Here is a 23115-nt window from a genome sequence, read left to right as displayed (position 1 = left end):
AATCTTGTGATGTATATTCGAAATCTTGTGATGTATGTTTGATAATCTTGTGATGTATATTCGAAATCTTGTGATGTATGTTCAAAATCTTGTGATGTATATTCAATATCTTGTGATGTATATTCGAAATCTTGTGATGTATATTCTATAATCTTGTGATGTATGTTCGAAATCTTGTGATGTATATTCGAAATCTTGTGATGTATGTTTGATAATCTTGTGATGTATATTCGAAATCTTGTGATGTATATTCGAAATCTTGTGATGTTTGTTTGATAATCTTGTGATGTGTGTTCTACAATTCAGTGATGCGTGCAATAAAATTGCATGACGCAACAGAAAAGTAAGGACAATTTTCATTGGTTAGAAATAACGAAAGTAGCTGAAGCGTCGGGAAAACCATGCAGGTGAGAAAAAACACATCAGTCACTAATTACGAGATGCATGAGTGTTGTTCCTGGTGACATGATGGAGATATTTCGGCCTGCTAGGGAAAAAACTCAGTATTAAAACGTAGATGTATTGACAAAATTTGTAGGTACTTGTAACGATATGTCACGATGCTGCATTGTCACTGTCAGATACAGTATTTATACATGCATGCTAAAAAGTAAAATCTCGTAGTAATCAATATAGCAGAAGAATAATGAAGAGTACATACTACAAAAACTGTGCAATTTGTAGCAAGATTAATTTTTGTTTAACAGCTGTTTTTATGACATTTTATTTCGTATTATTACTACCAACCCTTACCAAACTGATATGTTTGCTGCAGGCCTGCAGCAAGTCTGCTGCAAGCTTGCAGCAAACAAAATTGTTCGCAGGAAGAAAATTTTCTTGTTCGCAGATGATTGCCGCTAGCTGCGATCTTGCGGCAAACATTGCAGCAATTGCTGCAAGCTTGCAGCAAATTCTCAGGAACCCAACATGTTTGCAGGAACATTGCAAGAAACATACACGCCAATTTAATGTTCGCAGCAAGTTCGCAGGAAACTTTTAACTATTCAAATGTTTGCAGGAAGTTCGCAAGAACAGTAAACAAGTCAAATCAGCCAATGAAACGCAGATTGTACTGGGTCAACACAAAACTGGCCATTTTGAAATGTTGGAATTGAAGTTGTACACGTTTCAGTATTTTGTTAGGAATATATATCGTTTTGAATTATTAAAAGTGTCAAACTCTGGATGTAGGTGTTCGTTCTATGAATGATATCTAATTGGTAAGAAATGATTTTGATTTATTTTGATAAAATATTTCTTAAAAGCACGTTTGAGTAACTGGTGTAAATGCTAGGTCACCCTTATCAAAATGAAATCCATTTAGATACCATTTAAAAGCCATTTCTTTTCTGACCATTTAAAGACCATTTAGAAGCCATTTTATTTTGTCAAATCTTTCAAGAATTCTCAACAGAAAGGCTGATCATTTAATAACCATTTTTCATTTTATCTCCATTCAAACTCCATTCAAAGTCCATTCAAACACCATTCAAACACCATTTTTTTGGACCCTGTAACATGCAAATTAACCATTCCAAAACCATTTATGCAAATGAGATGAAAAATGAAAAATAAATGGTTTTTGTTTTAACCATTTAATATCCATTTTAAAACATTTTCTCCATAATTGAAAAATGAAAAATGTAGGTCAGGGTCCTTAATTGATATCCATATGTAAGGAATATTAAGCACTTTAAAAATCCATCTTCTTAGTTGCAGAGTCATTCACAAAATAGATGTCACTTGTTCAATTTTTTTCACAGATTTGGTTTTTGAATTCCTGGAAATTTTTATCAATTAAAATCCCAATTTGATCTGAATTGTGGTAGTCTTGCTCCATCTTTGAAAATTTATATTTTCCCATGCTCATTTTTGTGCTCCATGATGATCCATGTCCATATGGCAATTGTATGCAAGCAGTATTCTAAAAATAAAAGGAAATGCAAGAAAATATTTACAAAAATTTATTATAATTGATGTTATAATCAACTAGTGCTAATTGTAACGGGAACCAGTTCCTTGGATGTACAAACGCTTCCCATTTCCCTTTTAACTTGCCTTATTCCCTGTAAGTGTGTGTGTGTAAATAAGACTCTCGCGATACATTTAAGACTTTACAAAGTTTTACCAGAAGTATTCAATTTAAGCATTGCACGCATGCGCATTTGAATGCATGTGCGTAATGACCATATCATCTTGTCTACACTATTGATATATTTTAATATACTAAATATTACAGCATTTAATCCAAAAATATGTTGAATCTAGTGTATTTGGAATTTTACTCATTTCACGTGCACGCACGTGCATGCATGTGCATGATGACCATTCCCTGCTGTAGGAGTCTATAATATCTATCTATGTTCTGAATCCCATCCTGTTTGGTTGAAAATCAAGGGAGTTATAGCCATTTAAAGTTTCAGCCAATTCAGTTGCAGCGCACGTGCATGCGCGTGACTTGATTAAAATTACTATATATCATATTGTAGGATATCCTAAAGCATGCCTTTGTTTTAAATTTCAAAGCATTTCGTCAAAAAACAAAAAAGATATTCAGATTTTTGTTTCAGCCAATCAGAAAGCGCACGTTCATGCACGTGCAAGTATGTTCATGATGACTATACCTTCTTCTAGGAGTCCATTATGTTTGTCTACGTTCTAAATCCCATGCTGTTTGGTTGAAAAACACGGGAGTTATAGCCATTTAAAAATTGAGCCAATCAGATTGCAGCGCACGTGCATGCGCGTGATTTGATGAAAATTCTTATATACCATATTGTAGAATATCCTTAAGCATGCCTTTGTTTTAAATTTCAAAGCATTTCGTCAAAAAACAGAGAAGATATTGAGATTTTTGTTTCAGCCAATCAGAGCAAAGCGCACGTGCATGCGCGTGATTCGTAAAAAATTTGACAGTATCACATTATCTACACTACTAATCTATCCTTATATAATGAGTTTCAAATCATTTCATCAAAAACTAGTGCTAATTGTAACGTGTGTGTTTTTTTTAACGCTCCCCAACTCCCTTTTGGTGCCATATTCTCTATATATTATATTACATATTCTATGTAATCTCTATTAAGTAAGAAATTCTTTATGGAATTTAGACTTAATCAAGGTCTTCCCAGAAAAATACAAAATACATTTAAAAATAGGCATTGCACGCGTGTTCATGTTCATGACCATATTATCTTGTCTACACTATCTAAAATTTTAATATACTTAATATCAAGGCATTTTATCCAAAAGTATTAAAAAATACACTCATTCGAGTGTATTTTTAAATTTTACTCATTTCACGTGCAGGCACGTGCAAGCACGTGCATAATGCCTACACCTTCTTGTAGGAGTCCCTTATATTTATCTATGTTCTAAATCCCATCCTGTTTGGTTGAAAAACAAGGGAGTTGTAGCCATTTGAAGTTTCAGCCAATCAGATTGCAGCACACATGCATGCGCGTGATTTCATGATTTTTTATCTTTACCATATTGAAGGATATCTAAATGAATGACCATATTTTAAAATTCCAAACATTTCGTCAAAAAACAAAGGAGATAAAGCAATATAAAGTTTCAGCCAATCAGATTGCAGCATACGTGCATGCGCGTGATTTCATGATTTTTTTCCTATATCATATTTTAGGATATCCTAATGCATGACTATGTTTTAAATTTCAAAGCATTTCGTCAAAAAACAAAGGAGATATAGCCATTTAAAGTTTCAGCCAATCAGATCGCAGCACGCGCGCATGCGCATGCTTTCATGAAAATTTTTATATATCATGCTGTAGATCTTCATAATGTAGGACTATGTTCAAAATTTCAAAAGATTATGACAAGAAACAAGAAAGATATTGCGACTTTAGTTTCAGCCAATCAGAGCGAAGCGCACGTGCATGCGCGCGAGATCTTGCTATTTTGACCATGCCATCTTGTCTATACTACTAATGTATCCTTACCTTATGAGTTTCAAAAAAATTCATCAAAAAAAAGAAAAGTAACAGCAATATCCATTATATTGGTCATTTCACTTGTTGCACGTGCGCGCTCTTGCAAGCACGTGCGCGCAAAATGACCTTCGTTCGGCAAATCTACATAACATGTCTACTAACCCTAAAAACATTTTACCTTAGTCGGATGTGTAGTTTACAAGATCACTCGCGGACAAAATTTTCCCAGGAAGAAAAATAATAAGAATAATAATAACTAGTGCTAATTGTAACGGGGACCGTTACAGATGTTCCCCAAACGCTCCCCAACTCCCTTTTGGTGCCATATTCCCTGTAAGCTTCATTTATTAACACAAACTCTATGCATTTGAAATTTTAACAATGTTTACCCAGAAATGTACCATGCTCATTCAAATTTTAGCATTGCATGTGAAGGCATATACGTAATGACCATATGATCTTGTCTACACAATCTATATATTTTAATATACTAAATATTAAAGTATTTAATCCAAAAGTATTAAAAAATTCGCTCATTCAAGTGTATTTTTGATTTTACCCATTTCACGTGCACGCACGTGCATACATGAGCATGGTGACCATACCTTCTTGTAGAAGTTCATTAAATCTATCTATGTTCTAAATCCCATCCCGTTTGGTTGAAAACCAAGGAAGTTATAACTGTTTAAAGTTTCAGCCAATCCGATTGCAGCGTACGTACACGCACATGTATGCATGTGCATGGAGACCATACCTTCTTGTAGATGTCCATTATATATATCTATTTTCCAAATCCCATCCTGTTCGGTTGAAAACCAAGGAAATTATAACTGTTTAAAGTTTCAGCCAATCAGATTGCAGCTCACGTACACGCACGTGTATGCATGTGCATGGTGACCATACCTTATTGTAGAAGTCCATTTAATTTATCTATGTTCCAAATCCCATCCTGTTTGGTTGAAAACCAAGGGAGTTATAGCTTTTTAAAGTTTCAGCCAATCAGATTGCAGCTCACGTACACGAACGTGTATGCATGTGCATGGTGATCATACCTTTTTTTAAAAGTCCATTTTATATATCTATGTTCCAAATCCCATCCTGTTTGGTTGAAAATCATGGGAGTTATAGCTATTTAAAGTTTCAGCCAATCAGATTGCAGCGCACGTGCATGCACGTGTTTTCATGATAATTTCTATATATCATGTTGTAGGATATCCTAATGCATGGCTATGTTCAAAATTTCAAAGGATCTCCTCAAAAAACAAGAAAGATATTGAGACTTTAGTTTCAGCCAATCAGAGCAAAGCGCACGTGCACGCGCGTGAGATCTTGCTATTTTGACCATGTCTTATTGTCTATATTACTAATATATCCTTACATTATGAGTTTCAAAGCATTTCATCAAAAATTTAAAAAGTTACGCCTATATCAATTAAATTGGTCATTTTACATGTTGCACGTGCGCGCTCTTGCAAGCACGTGCGCGCAAAATGACCTTTGTTCGGCAAATCTACATAACATGTCTATTGACCCTAAAAACATTTTACCTTAGTCGGATGTGTAGTTTACAAGATCACTCGAGGACAACATTTTCCCAGGAATAATAATAATAATAATAATAATAATAAGAAACAGAGTAAAAACAATATGTTCCCCAACTTCGTTTGGGGAACATAATTTTTTTTCAGAGTAAAAACAATATGTTCCCCAACTTCGTTTGGGGAACATAATAAGAATTTACAAAAGTGTCCATCAGTCTGACAAATTTTCATTAACAAGATTGGTTTATAGATTATTGCATCAGTATGATTAATGGGCACTTGATCCTTTTGCATAAATTTCTTTGGGAAACATTTTTCTGTTACTGCATGAAATTAATAAAAATTATGTACATATTTATACTTACCACTCAAAAAGAATAGGGTCCTTTCAGTGTATGGAAAACGAATGTGTCGCATAATTTTCTTCTGCTGTAACGTACGTTTAAACTTCCCAATTGGGCAAATGTTTGAAACAATTGAAAACAGTCACAAATAATCATCTTCCAAGAAATACGTTATCTATTTCTGCTTTGACCATCAATATACAGTTTTGTCAGCTTCAAAAAACACTAAAAACCTATATATTCCTTGAAGAATAGTCCATCCATCTAAACTCACTACCAGCTAGGTCAAAGTGCTCTTGTCCAATATTCAAACTTAATTCAACTGGAAAAGGCGGTCACTACAGAGCTTGGGAAGAAATCTGATATCCAGTGCCCCATTATAAAAACCTGGCACATGGCATCAATTAACCACTGATAAATCTTTCTTAATAATAAAGGCTAAGACTAACCATTTTTTTCTTGTCTCCATTTCTCAGAAAATAAATGGGAGAAAAATGGTCCAGTCAAGGAAGGTGGATCACCAAACTGGCATTTCTTTTCCATTTACTCATATAAATGGAAAGAAAATGTTGGAACTTTACCATTTAAAATAAATTTTCTAACAGAAATGGTTCTTAAATGGTTCTGAGAAAATGTTTTATGAAAACTGAAAGATAGAGAAATGTAGGAAAAATGGTTTTGAAATGAAAAATGGCTAAAAAATGCTGAATGAATGGAAATAAAATGGAAAAATGCCATTTCTTTTTGCTATGGGCAAATCTAAATCTGTTTCTTATGAATTTTAGCCCTCTTTTTGATATCACATATGTATACTTCTTAAAAGTATTAATGGACCCAAATCAGTTAAATTTTATGACATTAATTAGTAAATGTGTAATCATAAAAATGTTCATTAAAAATTATATGTAAAGTTCTTAAAGTTCTGCTCATATAAAAAGCTATCATGCACTTTGATTTTAAAAAAGTATTTAAATACTGCTACCGTTTGTTAATGTTTAATCCGAGATTCCTCTGACTCTAACCCCCGCTTTTATATTGTGACTTGTGCGCACAAGTCACAATATAAAAGCGGGGGTTAGAGTCAGAGGAATCTCGGATTAGTTAATGTTATGCACATGGTTATCTTGTACTTGCAAGTAAATGTAACATTAAAAAAAAAATAATGAAAAAATAAGTCATTTAGGCTATTTGATAATAACATGCTAAATGAACATGTTTTGCTTTTTAATTCTCCTTCACTCAGTCTTTGTATAATATACATTTATTGACTGAGTTCGAGGGCAACATGCGTTTTGTCAGACCCAAGAACCAAACAGTCTGCCTGAGGCCGTTAGGCCGAAGGCAGACAGTTTGGTTCGAGGGTCCGACAAAACGCATTTTGCCCGAGAACTCTGTCAATAAATGTTTTGTTATACCTTTCATTTTATTATATATTTTTTGACATACATGTATTTTGTACTATATTAATGTAACATTAGATCTGTCACTTTTTAAAACCAAAGAATGAAAATGAGATTAAGCTCCGCCCATTCTGTGACGTAAGTGGTCCAACATTTCTCCGAGCGGTCCAACATCTCACTCAGCGGTCCAACATCGATTTTTTATGCCCGCTCAGCAAAACATTAAAAATGTTAGACTTTTTCTGTATAGATTTGTATAGGCACAATTTTTTAAAGGTATAACAATGTATATTTTTAGATGAGCTGATCGCCAACCAGGAGATCAGAATGATCGCATCTGCTCCTGCCACTTTAAGGATGGTAAGAAGGAGGGGGACCCTGCATATTTTGCATGGAATGAAGGAAAGGCCATGGATTTCTCTGATCCTGAATGTACAAAAAGGTGAAATTATTTTTCAAAATATGACCGACATCATATTTTGGATGGTGGGTGGGTGGAGTTTAATTGAGAATATTTTACTAAAAATCTTTAAAAGGGTACATGTAATTGTATAAACAGAGTAGCTTACAACTGAATAAAAAATAATTCAAGTTTAATTATTTTACAAAGGAGGAAAAAACTCAAAAGTGAGGAGTCCCTGTCATCTTCACAGATGGACCAGTTGCAGATTCCACAAGCACCAAAATGTCAATATCAAGAAAAAGTAAAGCTCATTTAAAACATCAATGATAACAAATGACCAACACTGAAACATTTTCAATAATTTTTAATAATATATAAAGTTCTTTTAACTGTACATGATTTACAATATATTTTCAGTTGATATCAGAGCACAACTACTCAGCATCCTGCACATTTAACTGTACTCAAGAAATGCAGCGCCTCTCAACAGAAATACAACTGGAAAAGGAATTGCTTGCCCTAAAAATAGAGTCTAGTAAAAGGAAGCCAATATCAATCCACGATATTAAATACAACGAAGAGAAGGTACATTTAAAGGAATTCCAATTGTGATTTCCTATTTCCTAAAAATTTCAGTTACTGTAATAAAAACTTGTTGCCATTGAGGGATGAACATCTTAGATTGACTGTTATGTTAACATATTTTGTTATTATTTGGGAGTTTAGGTCTCTGATCAGCAGGGGCATTTTCTCTATATATTAAGAAGAAAATGGAGACTCCCTACCCACCCGATGTATTTTGTCGGACAGTTTTCTGTACATTGCAGGTAAAAATTTTATTTATTAACTTTCCAGCCTCTTATTGTAAAGTACATTTTGGGTTCAGTTTTAGCTTTTCTTTAATTTTTAAAAAAAATTATTTAAATTCTCCTTTTCTTAGAATAAAATTCAATAAGTAGCTTCTGATTGTAATAAGACTACAGACATTGAACTTTGATTTGTTATCAAAAGGATTGATTTAAACTTGTCTAAATTAATTGTAAACAAAAATAAAAGGGGGCACCTGCTATTTCTTTAAGTGTTTTTCACTGGGGGGTGGGGAAACTTTTTTGTACATACTTAAGCAATAGGAGGGATTAGATAAGAATCAATTAGTATATCAGAGTCTTAAAAAATATACTTTGCATAAGCATAAAAAAATTCTATATCAGTCTTTTTAAAACCTTTGAATATTGCTTAATTAACTATGATTTATCCAATTTTGGAGCTTTTTACCTAATTCTGGGTAGAATCCACCCTTATGAAATTATTGACTCAATTTTGACTTAATATCACTTTATTAACATCAAAGCACAAAAACAATTCATTGTACAAATATTTTATTTATTACAGTCACCAATATATCCAAATATCATCACCGGCCCAGACGTCATTCACTCCTTTGAATTGTGCTGGTAGCAGTAAGGTGTCATCATTTGAGATGGTCACAGTATCCAATACACTGAAGTCACAGGACTCTAATTTCATACATGTTCACAGGTAGGTGTATAGTCTTTGAAATTACCACAATTGACTAATTCTGGGACAGGTAAGTATGTACATGTAAGTACAGGAATGAGAGCACCAAATCCCCGGATGCACACATGGCTTTGTTTGTTATGGAACATTAAACCGAATACTGAATGGGTAGGCGTTACGCCATTGGCTGAAATCAGGTATTTAATTGTTTTCATTTTAAAGTAAAATTAATGACCTTTGAAATAAATGATGGGATGAGGGAATATTACAGAAACTATAGAAATGCCAGGGAAGATTTTAGGAGTGGGGGTTAATTTTTTATGCCGCGTGTTATTTACTGCGAATCTCTATAAGTTGAAAATAACTGCAATTTTGACTTATAAACGCCATGGGACCATATATTTTTTTCAGTATTTTTTGTTAGGGCTTAGAACAAAGTTTGAAATGATGCTAAAGATTTATCTGAAATTGTCATAGTAAAGTACTGAGAGGGCCTAAGGTTTGTATGGAGTTCTATGGGAAAATAATTAGTGGTCTTTTCCCTATACAAGATGCTGTCTGATGGCGTAGTGTAGAATGTAGCGTAGAATGTTTTCCAAGTCGGCTTAAATGCAAAGGTTTGTTTTAAAATTTATCATAATGACTTGCAAAAATTTAATGCAGTTAAATTTATTGTATTCTTGAAAGATTGACTGTAACACAATTTTTTTTACACAATTACAAATAATCAAATTAATTTTTTTCCAACTTTTTTTCAGGGTCTCTGCCAAAATCTTTTGAGGATTTTTCCTCTGCTAGAGCATCCATGGATGCAAATGAAACAACCCAGGACATCCCAACACATATGGATAATCAGGCCATGGCCTACAGTATGTACAAAAGTTGCCATACTTTTAAAGCAGTAACTTGCGTGCCTCCAAATGGTGCACTTACATTTTGCTCCATGCTGTACCCAGGTTCTACTTCTGATGTAGCTATTGTACGTCACAGCCAAGTTTTACGAAAGTTCAAAGCTGGAGACCTTATTTTGGTGGTCAAAGGTTTCACCATTCATGACCAGTTGCCCCAGGGTGTCTGCTTAATTATAAAAGCTCTTTTATCGACACGAGGCCAGTTTACCATACAAGAAGCAGCACTGTGTTACAAGATTGCTAAAGCACTTATTCATGTGGAAAGAGCCAACGAGAGGATAAAGAATTACGAGATTCTCCGTCACATACCATCTACTTACAGACCAATCTCAACAAAAATATTTCAACTCTGTTCTTGTCTTGTAAACTTGCAAGCTCCACTTTTGAAAGAAATTACTTAAAGATACATGTACTTATTATAAATTTGCATTGGCGTGTGACAGTATACACTAAACAGTGAAGATATTCATACCAAAGTGCAAGGGATAAGCAAATTTTGATTTGTTATCAATGTCAATGGTTATATTTGTTAACTTTGTAGTATGTTGTAATACATGTACTTCAGAAAATGAAAATCCCTTTTGTTTAGCATGGATTTATTACAAGAATGGTTGGCAATTCGATTCTTCATTTGACAATATAATTTGGAAGAGGGTTTACTTATAATTTTAAATTTCTAGTTTAAAGTATATTTACCTTTAAAGCACAACTCAACAAATTCATGTTTTCAACAATTTATCTATTAAGAAAGACAAAAATGTTACATTTTCACTTTGAGAATAACATCTTCAATTCATTAATAAAATGATTCTAAATTTTGATATTCTTTTTTTATGTAGTACATAGATTTTATTAATCATCATTGCTATTTAAAATAGTCTTATAAGCCAGAAGTTTTATGATGGATTCATTGGATTGTGACATATCATATCATACATTTATGAGACTTGGGAACATTCAACAAATTTAACACGATTACCCATTTTCCATTGTTAGAAAATTCTAGAGGTACAAAACTAAGTGTCAAGAAGTTCAAACCAGAACTCAGTTTTCCATCAGTGCTGGAATGAAAATGTTAATGTAGAAATCTATCAGCTTTGGAACATTTGCTGTCCATTCAATGTCTTTTACTATTCTAATCACAATGCAGTCTACTCTTGTCCACACAATTAAGTCGCAGAATGTTTTGTTACATATGTGTAGCTGGCCTTGAATTTGATGATAGTATGGGTGACTGGTTTTCAGGCACAGGGTATCTTGTTTAAGATCTAAAAAAAAATCAAAAAACACTTAAGTTGTGTTATACCAGTACATATCCCCTCCTTTTTCAATATCTTCATACCATATTGAACAGCTGCACTTGTAAATTAATACATGTTTTGAAATCATTTACTCACCAAGATTTTTAATTTCAAAGTACTGGACAATACAGATTTTTATACGCCCGTCTTAAGACGGGACGTATTATGTTATAGGCTTCGTGTCCGTCCGTCTGTCCGTCTGTCTGTCTGTTAGCTTTTCGTTTCCGGCTCATAACTTTAATACTATTAGGCCTAGGATTATCAAACTTTGTCATCTGATGCATCTTGGGTAGAAGGTGTGTCGCGCACAAAAAGTAGGTCGCTCTGACCTTTAATTAAGAAGTTATAGCTAAATATTGAAAAATCCTTTCCGGCCCATAACTAGAAAACTATAAGACTTACAATCATCAAACTTGGCCAGTTTATGCATCTTAGTTAGAAGGTGTGTCGCGACCTATTTCAAGGTCACTGTGACCTTTGATTTAAATGAAATTTTTAAAAAAAATGTGTCTTTTTACTATTCATTTACACATCCCCAAATAATGTAAGAGTATTGCACTGCCCTTATTAAAAAAGTGTTAAATCAAGAAAATACTTATTTTTTTAAAGCATATACTTGACAGCAAATATTATGTATGTTAAAGAAATCCTACCTCTCCCATGAGTGTAATTATCAAGCACTGGTCAAGACTCAAGAAGAATTTTGATAACAGAAAATTGCATGTCAAATTAGAGAGAAATTAATGAGTTTTGATTGTGAGGAGTTCGCTAATAGCTAGAGCATGGTGTTATCTATATCCCTTGAGTATTGGGCAAATGTGCAAGCCTGTTGGATTTAAAATAGCTCTTGCTGGCTAGCCTAAGTTTTAAAATGAATTTAATGAAAAGCAATGAAAACTAATTTAATATTGCATAGTAGACTAATCTTATATTATATAAAATTGTTAATTTATAAAAACTAATTTTATGGGATTGGGGTGGAATCAGCATGTCCATATGAATTTTATATTAAAACCTATCGGACATTAAATGTCAACCAAAAAAAATCTTTGAGTATTTCATATGTTTTTAAAAAAGTTATGGTAGATAGTGCAGACCCATTCATCTATTGGTATTAATGAGTAGACAAGCATCCAGTTAAAGATTAATTAATGAGTTCAGGCAAGCTGTCTTAATCACTCTGATCAAGCTGTATGATGACCTTTGGGAATTAGACAGAACTGTTGGTTAGTTTATAGCATATGTCATTTGATGGCCAGTCTTTTCTTTTCAAAATTAATTTGGTATAGATTAATTTGTTAAGACTAATTTGATATTGTTTAATATGATGGGCATTTGACAAGGTCTAACACAACCAGCATAGAAATCTATCAGTGATGTAATATTTATTATAACTAATGCCTACATCACAGGGGATGGATAAATATTTTTAGGAATGGAATAATCATGGAAGTTTAGAATCAGGGTTGATGTGATTGCAAGCTTACCAGGTAGCTGTTGAAGAAAATTGTAATTTTTGACGGGCGTATCATGCTGTGGCGCGGCACTTTATTAATGTTATTTACCTATGAAAAATCCTTCAAATTTTGTGCCCCATCTGCTACTGTTGAAGACGATGCTGTATATGGACACTTCACCTGTACAATATCAGGAATGGCGTCTTTGGCTTCTGGAGTTTGATAAAATACACTGCATGTTGGTGGTCGAACAACTAAGCCATCAGGTGAAGCTCCCAACACTCCGGATTCATGCAACCATATCCTTTCCAGAAAAAATTATAATACTACTGAATGCAAACAAACCATAATACAATTGATTTTGTAATGCAAACAAAGTCTAAGTAGAGCTTTTATAATCCTTCTACTTCAAAAAGCAAAGAAGAAGTCTCAATAAGGCATTATCTGTGGTCCCCGGTTACTCGTCAAATTTTAAACTTTCATTAAAAAACTTAAAAAGTAAATTATATTATTCTCTCATGTCTGTAGTATTTGCGTCAACGTTAAAAAATGTCAAATAATTGAACTAGACAACACGCGAAGCAGTGTTTTGAAGGTGGGGTCCTTTGATTTTCATGAATAACAAAAGAAATTTGTGACAGGTACCTACTTCTCGGCTTTCGTAAACATCGAGCGCAGATTTGTTCAAAGTCGAGATTGAAATATAATATGTATATCATATTTATACAGATTGTGTGAAAATATCTTTGTTGAACAACGTTGCGCTCTATGTGTTTTACTTAAAAGTATCATGATTTTGAATCTGTTTGGTGAGTACATTTACATAAGATTAACCCCTTGTTGACCTGCTAAGAATAGATAATATGTCACGTGATTCCATTCCGCCACAGGTGAATATATACCTCCGGAAAGTGTGTTTTCTCTCGGAAGCGACACATGTAGCTCGTATTTGAGAAGTGCAGTCACCAGTTTTTATTTATTAAAATTCAAAACAAGTATTTATAGACATCGAAGAATATCACTCATGTTAAATTTCAAATGATGAGTTTCATGGACATATTTTTATTCTCATACATGTATTTATTTATAATTGCAGTTTTCCTGGGCATTGCCAACAACACAATAATATACGAGTATAAATACACATTTAATCAATTTCTTGCGAAAAAGACTATTCAAAGCAACCTTACTCTTTTGTTGTCACGTTTTGGGGTGCATATAAACTCAGAAAAACTTCAAATGTATTAATGCAACTAAGTAGATGAATATTGAGTTCGAATTTCATTTACCGATATTGTGATATCTATTATTAAGAATCCTTATGAAGCATAATGATTATGTTTCTATTTTTCAACAACCGTTTTTGAAAAGATTAAACACATGTATATTACGCGATTTGTACAGGCTGTGTATATGTTAAACATATCAAGTGAATCGGAATATTCATTGTGGAATTTAGAGCAAAATTAAGAAATAAAAATATACATACTAGGCATGTAGTATCAGTCGGAGGGAAGACCCCTTCTTTTCAGAGATAAATCTTGAGTTCTTCACCCCCCCCCCCATCCCCCACCCCCACCCCCCTCCCCCCCCCAAAAAAAACTTTCTTAAGCATTAAGGCTGGTGCGATATGAATAAACATACATTGAAATTGTTTTATTTTTCAAATTAAAATGGGTAATAGTTTGATTCCTACTCCTACATAATCGATTTTTTTTTCAAGTTTGTAAGAGCTTACCCCCTTTTTTTTTGCTTTAACAAACTTCTGTTCAGGATTATTGCTTTTTTTTCTCAGCCCCCCCCCCCCCCTTTACAAAGAAGTGTATTTCTGTGTGTATTTACCGTGTACTGTGTAATTTATTATTCGATCGCTTTTACTTTTTAAACTGTCATATGGAAGAAAATTAATGGTGATTAATATATTTGATAGATGCATTTATAGATTCAAGATAAAAAAAAAGTGATTAAGGGATTTTCAGGCCAAAAATACCCCAAAGAACATGCAAAAAGAAGGCCCCTCGCCAACGCCAAATTAAGAAGAAAACGAATAGTGCAAGTAAAATTCAAGCTCATTGAATGATATTCTAACCCGGTCATTGTTAATTATTTCTTATCTCATGCTACCGCTAGCTAACCCTTCTTATAGTACCAGATTTAAATGTCTCCGCCCACGTGTATGTAATAGAGAAACCGTACTCTTATCGAAAGAAAATGTTCCGGAATTTGTATGTGCGATAGGTGTTGAAAATTGGCTTTTATTTCTTGATACTCAAAGTCATTAATAATGATTGTAAAAAATTTTTAATCAGAAATACTTTGTTATACACCATGAAAATAAAAATAATACCATATCCTCAAGTATTTTCTGTAAAATACGGGCGAAAAAAGGGACCAAGCTACTATACTTAAGTGGAAAACTCCTTTTCTGGAATATGTTGGTAACTGAATATTTATGCCCCGCCATGAATATGGCCGGGGCATATAGTGTTTGTCATGTCCGTCTTCCGTCCTTCCGTCCCACTTTGTGTTTAGCTCTGTTCAAAGCTAAGTTTCAAAGAAACTATCCAAGATATTTTCATCAAACTTCATATGCTGATAGATATTGATGAGAGCTATGCAACTGCATCAACATTTTTTGACCTTGACCTTTCCTTTGACCTTGACCTGACTTTTCTTAAATAGTGTTTAGCTCTGTTTTAAACATACCATTCAAGATGGTGTTATCAAACTTTACATGTTGATACAAACTTGCATAGATGATGCATCTAGAGATGAACACTATCGGACTTGCTTCGGATGCTGGATCTGACCTAAATTTTCCAGATGAGTGACCAAATTAAAGTTTTTGGAGCAGGTCCGTTCTTAAGAAACTATAAGCCCTACTTAGACCAAACTTGCTTGGATGATGCATCTAAGGATGGACACTACCAGACTTGCTTCGGATGCTGGATCTGACCTACATTTTCCAGATGAGTGACCAGGTTGATGTTTTTGGAGCAGATTTATTCCTAAGGAACTATCAGCCCTACTTAGACCAAACTTGCATGGATGATGCATCTAGGGATGGACACTACCAGACTTGCTGCGGATGCTGGATCTGACTCACATTTTCATTCCCAAGTAACTATAAGCCCTACCTAAACCAAACTTGCATGGATGATGCAGCTAGGGATGGACACTACCAGACTTGCTTCGGATGCTGGATCTGACCTATATTTTCATTCCCAAGTAACTATAAACCCTACCTGAACCAAACTTGCATGGATGATGCATCTAGGGATGGACACTACCAGACTTGCTTTGGATGCTGGACCTACATTTTTATTCCCAACTAACTATAAGCCCTGCCTGAACCGAACTGATCAAATTTTATACATGTACAAATTTCATGTTGCTTTACTAATATATCCTCGGCGGGGCATTCATGTCCTATGGACATATTTCTAGTTTTTTTTTTACAATTAGACTTCAGTAATTGATTTCTGTTTTTTTACCAGGATAAGTCCTGTTATTTGTTTTGACACATTGAATGTTAACATGTCAGAGGTTGAATGAATGTTATTTTGTGCTGTATACCTGACTGCTCTACAGCTGCATCAAAGTCCTTTTCATACTTTCTCAAAGCATCATCTTCATGAGTGATACCCCATGCAACAGCCTTGATGGACTCCAGATTGTAAGCCGACATCAGCTGTTTCTTCAGTGACAATGTCAATCTGGAGAAGAAAATATGATTTTTGGTTATTAATCTTATATTTCCTGCATCTTTATGTACAAATATCTAGTCATTACAGTCGAACCTCATTATCTCAAACTCAATGAGACCAAGAAAAATATTGGAAATATCCGTGGATTCAAGAATAATACATAAAGAGTTATCAAGAATAAAATGTCCCAGTCTTTTATAAATGGTTTGGACTTCAAAATTACTTTGACATATCCATGAAATATGAGATAATGGGTTTGAGATAACAAAGTTTGACTGTAATTTTAAAAGTCTATTTCGCAAAAATTTAATCACACGTCTTACCGCCTTTGCTTAGAACTGAGAACTGCACCAAAGTTGGAAGGTGATATGCTATATTTCCTTACAATCGACCACATTGGGTTGTTTCATTGCCAATGCAGCTCTTTTAATGGATTCAGGGATAATGCATGCTGTAACCATACCATAGGGGTATCAGAATGAACATACTCTGGTGATGTTAACAGGTCTTCAATGAGAGGTACAGGTGGACCAGGTTCACATGGCTCTGGTTCAAGAATCCAATTCAATGCTGAAAAATTTCATTACTTGTGTCATTCTCAAAAATATCATCCATAATATCCATATCACATATACCAAGTATTTATATAAGAGTCCATACATTTCATTTTAGTGAACACTGTCATGGGTTTTTGTAATGTATGCATTACATATCAAATTTACAACTCACTTGCATATATTTGTTCAGAATTGTTCCTGTATATAATTTTGCACGTGGCATTCTTAGTGTGAAAATGCCATGTAAAAATTGGTGCAAATGTACAATTAATATTTACTTAATTATTAACAAGGTTTCATAATGACAGAGTATTTAAATAATTGAAGAATGATCTGATAATTCGCAAGAATATGAAACAAAATATTTTTTTTAATGCAATTGAATAATTTATTTTTCCTTTCAAAAATGTATGCTCATGTACAAAAATGCTATCATATTTATAATATTGTCTTTCCAATTATTCAAAGGTTGTTATTAATATTTATTACATAGTATGTTCAAAAATTGGGCATTATACAAAGCCAACTATATTATACTCCTCATCTTTGTACATTTGTTCACAATTAAAATTAACCATCGGTCAGTAACAAAATAACAGTTTCATAATACTCGTAATATAAAAATCAAATCAAACTTGAATAACAACAATAGTAACACCAAAATCATAACTTCCTTCTTATATTTTACCAATAAACCTTCCAAGGTGCAAAAAACACTAGTCACTTTCATCAGAGGGTCGGTTTAAGGCACTTCAAATGTGAAGCAAATTTTTTAACAACTGATTTATTTATATTTAATGATTGATTCAAATATGAAGCAAATTTTTTAACAACTGATTTATTTATATTTAATGATTGATCATTTTTAAAAAAAAAAAAAAAAAAGTTATAGCAAGAGGCCCATGGGCCAAATCGCTCACCTGAGCACTGTGGCTAGGAAAAAGTAAAAATTGGTTTTTTATTGAAAAGTTTAAATCCAAAAGTAGTCCCTTGACCAATCATGGCTTTGCTTTTCTTGAGAAGGTTATTTTTAAAGAATTTTCCTATATATTTCTATATAAAATTTGATCATCCTTTGTAGCCCTGTCCTACCCCCGAGGACATGATTTGAACAAACTTGAATCTACACTACCTAAGGATGCTTCCATATAAATATGATCAATCAGGGTTTTGCTGTTCTTGAGAAGAAGATTTTTAAAGATTTTTCCTTTATATTTCTATGTAAAACTTTGATCTTCCATTGTGGCCCCGCCCTACCCCGGGGGTTATGATTTGAACAAACTTGAATCGACACTACCTGAGGATGCTTCCATATAAATAGGATCAATTATGGCTTTGTCATTCTTGAGAAGAAGATTTTTAAAGAATTTTCCTATATATATTTTTATGTTAAACTTTGGTCAGCCATTGTGGCTCCGCCCTCCCCCCGGTGGTCATGATTTGAACAAATTTAAATCTACACTACTTGAGGATGTTTCTCCATAAGTTTCATTTTTCCTGGCACAGTGGTTCTTGAGAACAAGATTTTTAAAACATACCATCAAATTTACATTCATTCCCAATTATCTCCCCTTGAATGAGGGTGTGGCCCTTTATTTGAACAAACTTGAATCCCCTTCACTCAAGGATGCTTTGTGGCAAGTTTGGTTGAAATTGGCCCATGGGTTCTAGAGAAGAAGTCGAAAATATGAAAAGTTTACAGACAGACAGATGGACAGACAGACAGACAAACAGCTAGATAGACAAAATGTGATCAGAAAAGAGCTAGAAATGAAACATTCCTCACCACAAAAGCCAGAAGAATATAGGGACCACCACCAGTAACATGTTTCTGGGAAGAACCAAACCAAGCAGAGATAAATATCAATAGTCCTGAATCTTCGAAGCAGGACCAAGTACGAGAATTGCTACAAACACTACTCCGGAGACTTACCTATTATCCTATGATGTAACATACTTTGTCCACTGCAGCTGGTTCCCTCATAAGCTGGTAGCGAAGACAGTTCAGGATGTCCTGTCAACTTTGTTCCTCAACTTCCTGTCTTGGACAGAAAAGCAATAAGTGGAAATCTTTAGTGTTGCCTAGTGACTTTGAATTAAAAAGAAAGTTGCAAGATTGTGAAGGGGGGGGGGGGGGGGTTCTGATGCTGTGCATTTTAATTAAATGTACGAAATCTGTATTTCACAGTTTAATGCATTCATGTATTTTGTGAATTGTCTTAGGATTCGTGTAATAATTGTTGTTGTTGTATTATTAAGCACTAAATCTATTCAACTGCATGTGTAAATGGGGAAAATGTGAATATGTAAATGATGTATAATTGCAATGTGTAAAATGTGACATTTTCTTATATGAGGGAGTCAGTGTTCATGTAATTTTTTTTTCATTAATTATTTTATTTATCTTGATAAAATTATTTCAATTAACAATATTGTTTTTCTTACCAGTCTGATGAACTCAACAAAGGTTACAGAGGTGAATGGTAGAAATATGGGTATTACAGGTGTCAAAACTCTTCATTGAAGACCAGACTGCATGCCGCACTGTAAAATCACCATTTTTGATCTTTAAAAGGGGAGGCTACTCCTGAAATCAAAGAAATTGTCATAAAAATGAGTAACCTGATTTTCTTTAGGTCTCACACAAGGAAATAATTTCACTATATGTTACTATATAGCTTTAATTAAATAAATTAATTAACTAGACTCTGATCAGCAGATAATTCATGAATGAGAAAAAAGATTAATGCTTAGACAAAATTTGAGATCAGAAAAAATATACCCCTTAAGCGGCTTTTAAGAAAGAAAATTGAGACTAAACATACCTATACCCCAAAATACACATGGGCAAACAGCCAACACACCATCGAGGAAGTTACATTGATCATGCGTACCTAAAAAAAAAGAGTTCCCTTTGATTCAGTGGCACAATTCTGCTGATATGATATTCCTAGTGCATGAGTCCAAAATTAAAACTGTAGACCTACGTAAAGTTCCTGAAAATGAAAAAAAGAAAAGAAATATTATTGTCTCTATATACATCATACATAAAACTACATTTGTTCATTTTAATTAGCTATCTCCTTGCATAAGACCTTTAAGGGTAATTTTATGCTATTTACCATGTGCACTGATTGCCATAAAACAAAAGAAAAAATACCAGCCTTACAAAGTCACTTAACCATGACCTTTGACATACCTTACTAAGAATACCCTGGACAATTTGGTTTAACTTATGACTTCTGAATTTTTAAATGCAGGTTTTGATAAATTAACCATTTAATATACTTATGAGCTCATAAAACTGTTCTTTAAAACTGTATGATAAAGAGTGTAAAAACTTTGAAACATGTTTGGAAAGTATTATCACACATGTGATATTATGGGATAAATTATCACCACAGAAAGATCAAAGAAAATCACTGCAGATATGCAACAATAATTCTTATCATTGTTTATTGTATGTCAAGTCTAGAATATGATATATCATTACAAATATTATGATTTTTAGCCGGGCACATTGCTCGTAGAGCAATGCTCAGCTATTGCGACGGTGAGCAACAGAAAATGCTGCTTCTTCACCGCCAAATTGAGTTTACGAGTAAAAGTATGGTACATGCACCAGCCGCTGTTGAGAAAACAAAATCCATTCAACACCTTAAGAAATAGTAAATTGAATATTTTTATCATAATATTACATTGTTTAATATTTTTTCCTGGCTCCTTTGACTAATATTTTACAAAGTATAATTCAACGGGTGCGAAAGGTGTTAGATGTTAGTGTAGCGAGTATGCAAGCGGATCTAACATCTAATTTGAATTAGATTGATTCTATAAATAAAGGTTGTACTATCAGGCTAACACAAATGCAGGGAACATCATTAATAACTTAATGCAAATCTCCCCGCTGAGGACACATCAGTGCAGAGACGTTTGACCTTAATCTTGCTGCATCGGTGTTTACTTACTTCTGTTTGTATATAAAGCCGGATTACCCCGACACAATACGTGATAAATATTTTTCGCTGTTAATTTCTAGCTATATTTTATTTTATTTTTAAATCTATTTAATATATTATACATGCCATTGAGATATTTTTGTGTGTATTACATATTCTCTAAACGTCTGAACGTGATTTTAAACTGTCACCACAGTCCTTGTTCATTATCCTGTAAATGAGCCCGGCTCAATACATTTACTATAAAAATAATTGGACAAATTTGTGAATGACAATATTCAATGATGCATAGCAATTAATCTTTTCCAGACATTCCCCTTCTCCTAAAAATTTGTCGTGTTATTTATTTATTTATTGCAAAGTCGTCCCTGGACTAGGGCTACGGTCAATGCAGCTGCAATGGGCCATGCAATTTCGAACCCTGCGTGGTGAGAGTTTGTCCCGAGACACAGTTAGATTATTCTAACTAGCACCAATATAGAATAAATCATACCGATTAATCAACATCACTACAATATGAGGACGTAAAAATAGGATAAAACATCCTTTAGCTGTTTAGTCCAGCAATAAGCCACTAAATTGTTTTTGATGTACCTACAAACAAATCAAATTAATGTTCTTGATTCCCACTTTTCACGTTATGACTGACTTAGTGCTCCTTGATACCAAAACAATTTTTCTATTACCTATAATTTTGACTTTAGGTTGAATTCGTCAATTTCATGCTTGCGAAGTTGTGTCAATGTGTGCATTACGACCGCTCCGGCTACTTTCGTTATTTCTAACCAATGAAAATTGTCCTTACTTTTCTGTTGCGTCATGCAATTTTATTGCACGCATCACTGAATTGTAGAACACACATCACAAGATTATCAAACAAACATCACAAGATTTCGAATATACATCACAAGATTTCGAATATACATCACAAGATTATCAAACATACATCACAAGATTTCGAATATACATCACAAGATTTCGAACATACATCACAAGATTATAGAATATACATCACAAGATTTCGAATATACATCACAAGATATTGAATATACATCACAAGATTTTGCATATGCATCACAAGATTTTGAACAAACATCACAAGATATTGAATATACATCACAAGATGGCAGATTACATGCAACACAAGATTTTGCAAATACATAACAGGATATTGAATATACATCACAAGATTATCAAACATACATCACAAGATTTCGAATATACATCACAAGATTTCGAACATACATCACAAGATTATAGAATATACATCACAAGATTTCGAATATACATCACAAGATATCGAACATACATCACAAGATTTCGAATATACATCACAAGATTATCAAACATACATCACAAGATTTCGAATATACATCACAAGATTTCGAACATACATCACAAGATTATAGAATATACATCACAAGTTTAAGAATATACATCACAAGATATTGAATATACATCACAAGATTTTGAACATACATCACAAGATTTTGAATATACATCACAAGATTTCGAACATACATCACAAGATTTTGAATATACATCACAAGATTTTGAATATACATCACAAGATTTCGAACATACATCACAAGATTTTGAATATACATCACAAGATTTTGAATATACATCACAAGATTTCGAACATACATCACAAGATTTTGAATATACATCACAAGATTATCAAATATTGCAACGTTTGACATGCCAAATGGCTCTAACCATGCTAACGAAAAACGTCCTCAATAATTGTCGTGTAGATCAAATTAATAAACAGTCTCTGAAATAATTTACAGTTTTTTACACAATATTGATAAACGTATCTGTTGTGTTATCCCTCTGTGAATATTTTCCCCGGTGAATTATCTAAGTTCGTAAATGTAAAGGGAAGCTACTCAAATATATTAACAGTTCTAGGTCACATAAATTTTGCATTTCATTTGCGCATCTTTTCATCTAAATTTCAAACCGAATATATAAATACGTATCACAACCTCTCAATGCTGTAAAACCTGAAGAGTCTGCTGTCGACAGTTCAAGATCAAAAGAATTCCGTCCTCGTTCATG

General features: G+C 33.5%; 1 protein-coding gene and 1 long non-coding RNA gene across 9 annotated transcripts; one reads left to right on the top strand and one right to left on the bottom strand.

The window, feature by feature from the left end:
* LOC134252080 (uncharacterized) lies at window positions 1-10889 on the top strand. 3 transcript variants are annotated; one of them, XM_062734520.1, is made up of 7 exons: window positions 1-407; window positions 7537-7680; window positions 7849-7942; window positions 8059-8226; window positions 8368-8468; window positions 9034-9180; window positions 9918-10889. In XM_062734520.1, the coding sequence occupies exons 2-7, from the start codon at window positions 7649-7651 to the stop codon at window positions 9937-9939; spliced, it is 564 nt and encodes a 187-aa protein (XP_062590504.1). In that variant the 5' UTR covers window positions 1-407; window positions 7537-7648; the 3' UTR covers window positions 9940-10889. The 3 variants fall into 3 exon arrangements, with proteins under 3 accessions (XP_062590504.1, XP_062590503.1, XP_062590502.1); XM_062734519.1 differs by lacking the exon at window positions 1-407 and adding an exon at window positions 453-538; XM_062734518.1 differs by lacking the exon at window positions 1-407 and having other exon boundaries at window positions 6949-7680.
* LOC134252081 (uncharacterized) lies at window positions 10789-22082 on the bottom strand. 6 transcript variants are annotated; one of them, XR_009988893.1, is made up of 9 exons: window positions 21738-22075; window positions 20080-20088; window positions 19918-19986; window positions 19538-19679; window positions 19026-19130; window positions 16859-17105; window positions 16405-16544; window positions 12937-13132; window positions 10789-11338 (listed from the first exon to the last, which is right to left on the bottom strand). It is a non-coding gene; the product is annotated as an uncharacterized LOC134252081 (long non-coding RNA). The 6 variants fall into 6 exon arrangements; XR_009988890.1 differs by having other exon boundaries at window positions 19026-19181; window positions 19918-20088; window positions 21738-22082; XR_009988891.1 differs by having other exon boundaries at window positions 19026-19134; window positions 19918-20088; window positions 21738-22081.
* Window positions 22083-23115: the final 1033 nt, after the last annotated feature.

The sequence above is a fragment of the Saccostrea cucullata genome, unplaced genomic scaffold (assembly GCF_032062105.1).
Source record: "Saccostrea cucullata isolate Sc308-1 unplaced genomic scaffold, CSIRO_AGI_Scuc_v1 ctg1647, whole genome shotgun sequence".
NCBI lineage: Eukaryota > Metazoa > Mollusca > Bivalvia > Ostreida > Ostreidae > Saccostrea > Saccostrea cuccullata.
The sequence above is the reverse complement of the archived record's forward strand: the minus strand, read 5'-3'. Positions and strand labels throughout refer to the sequence as shown.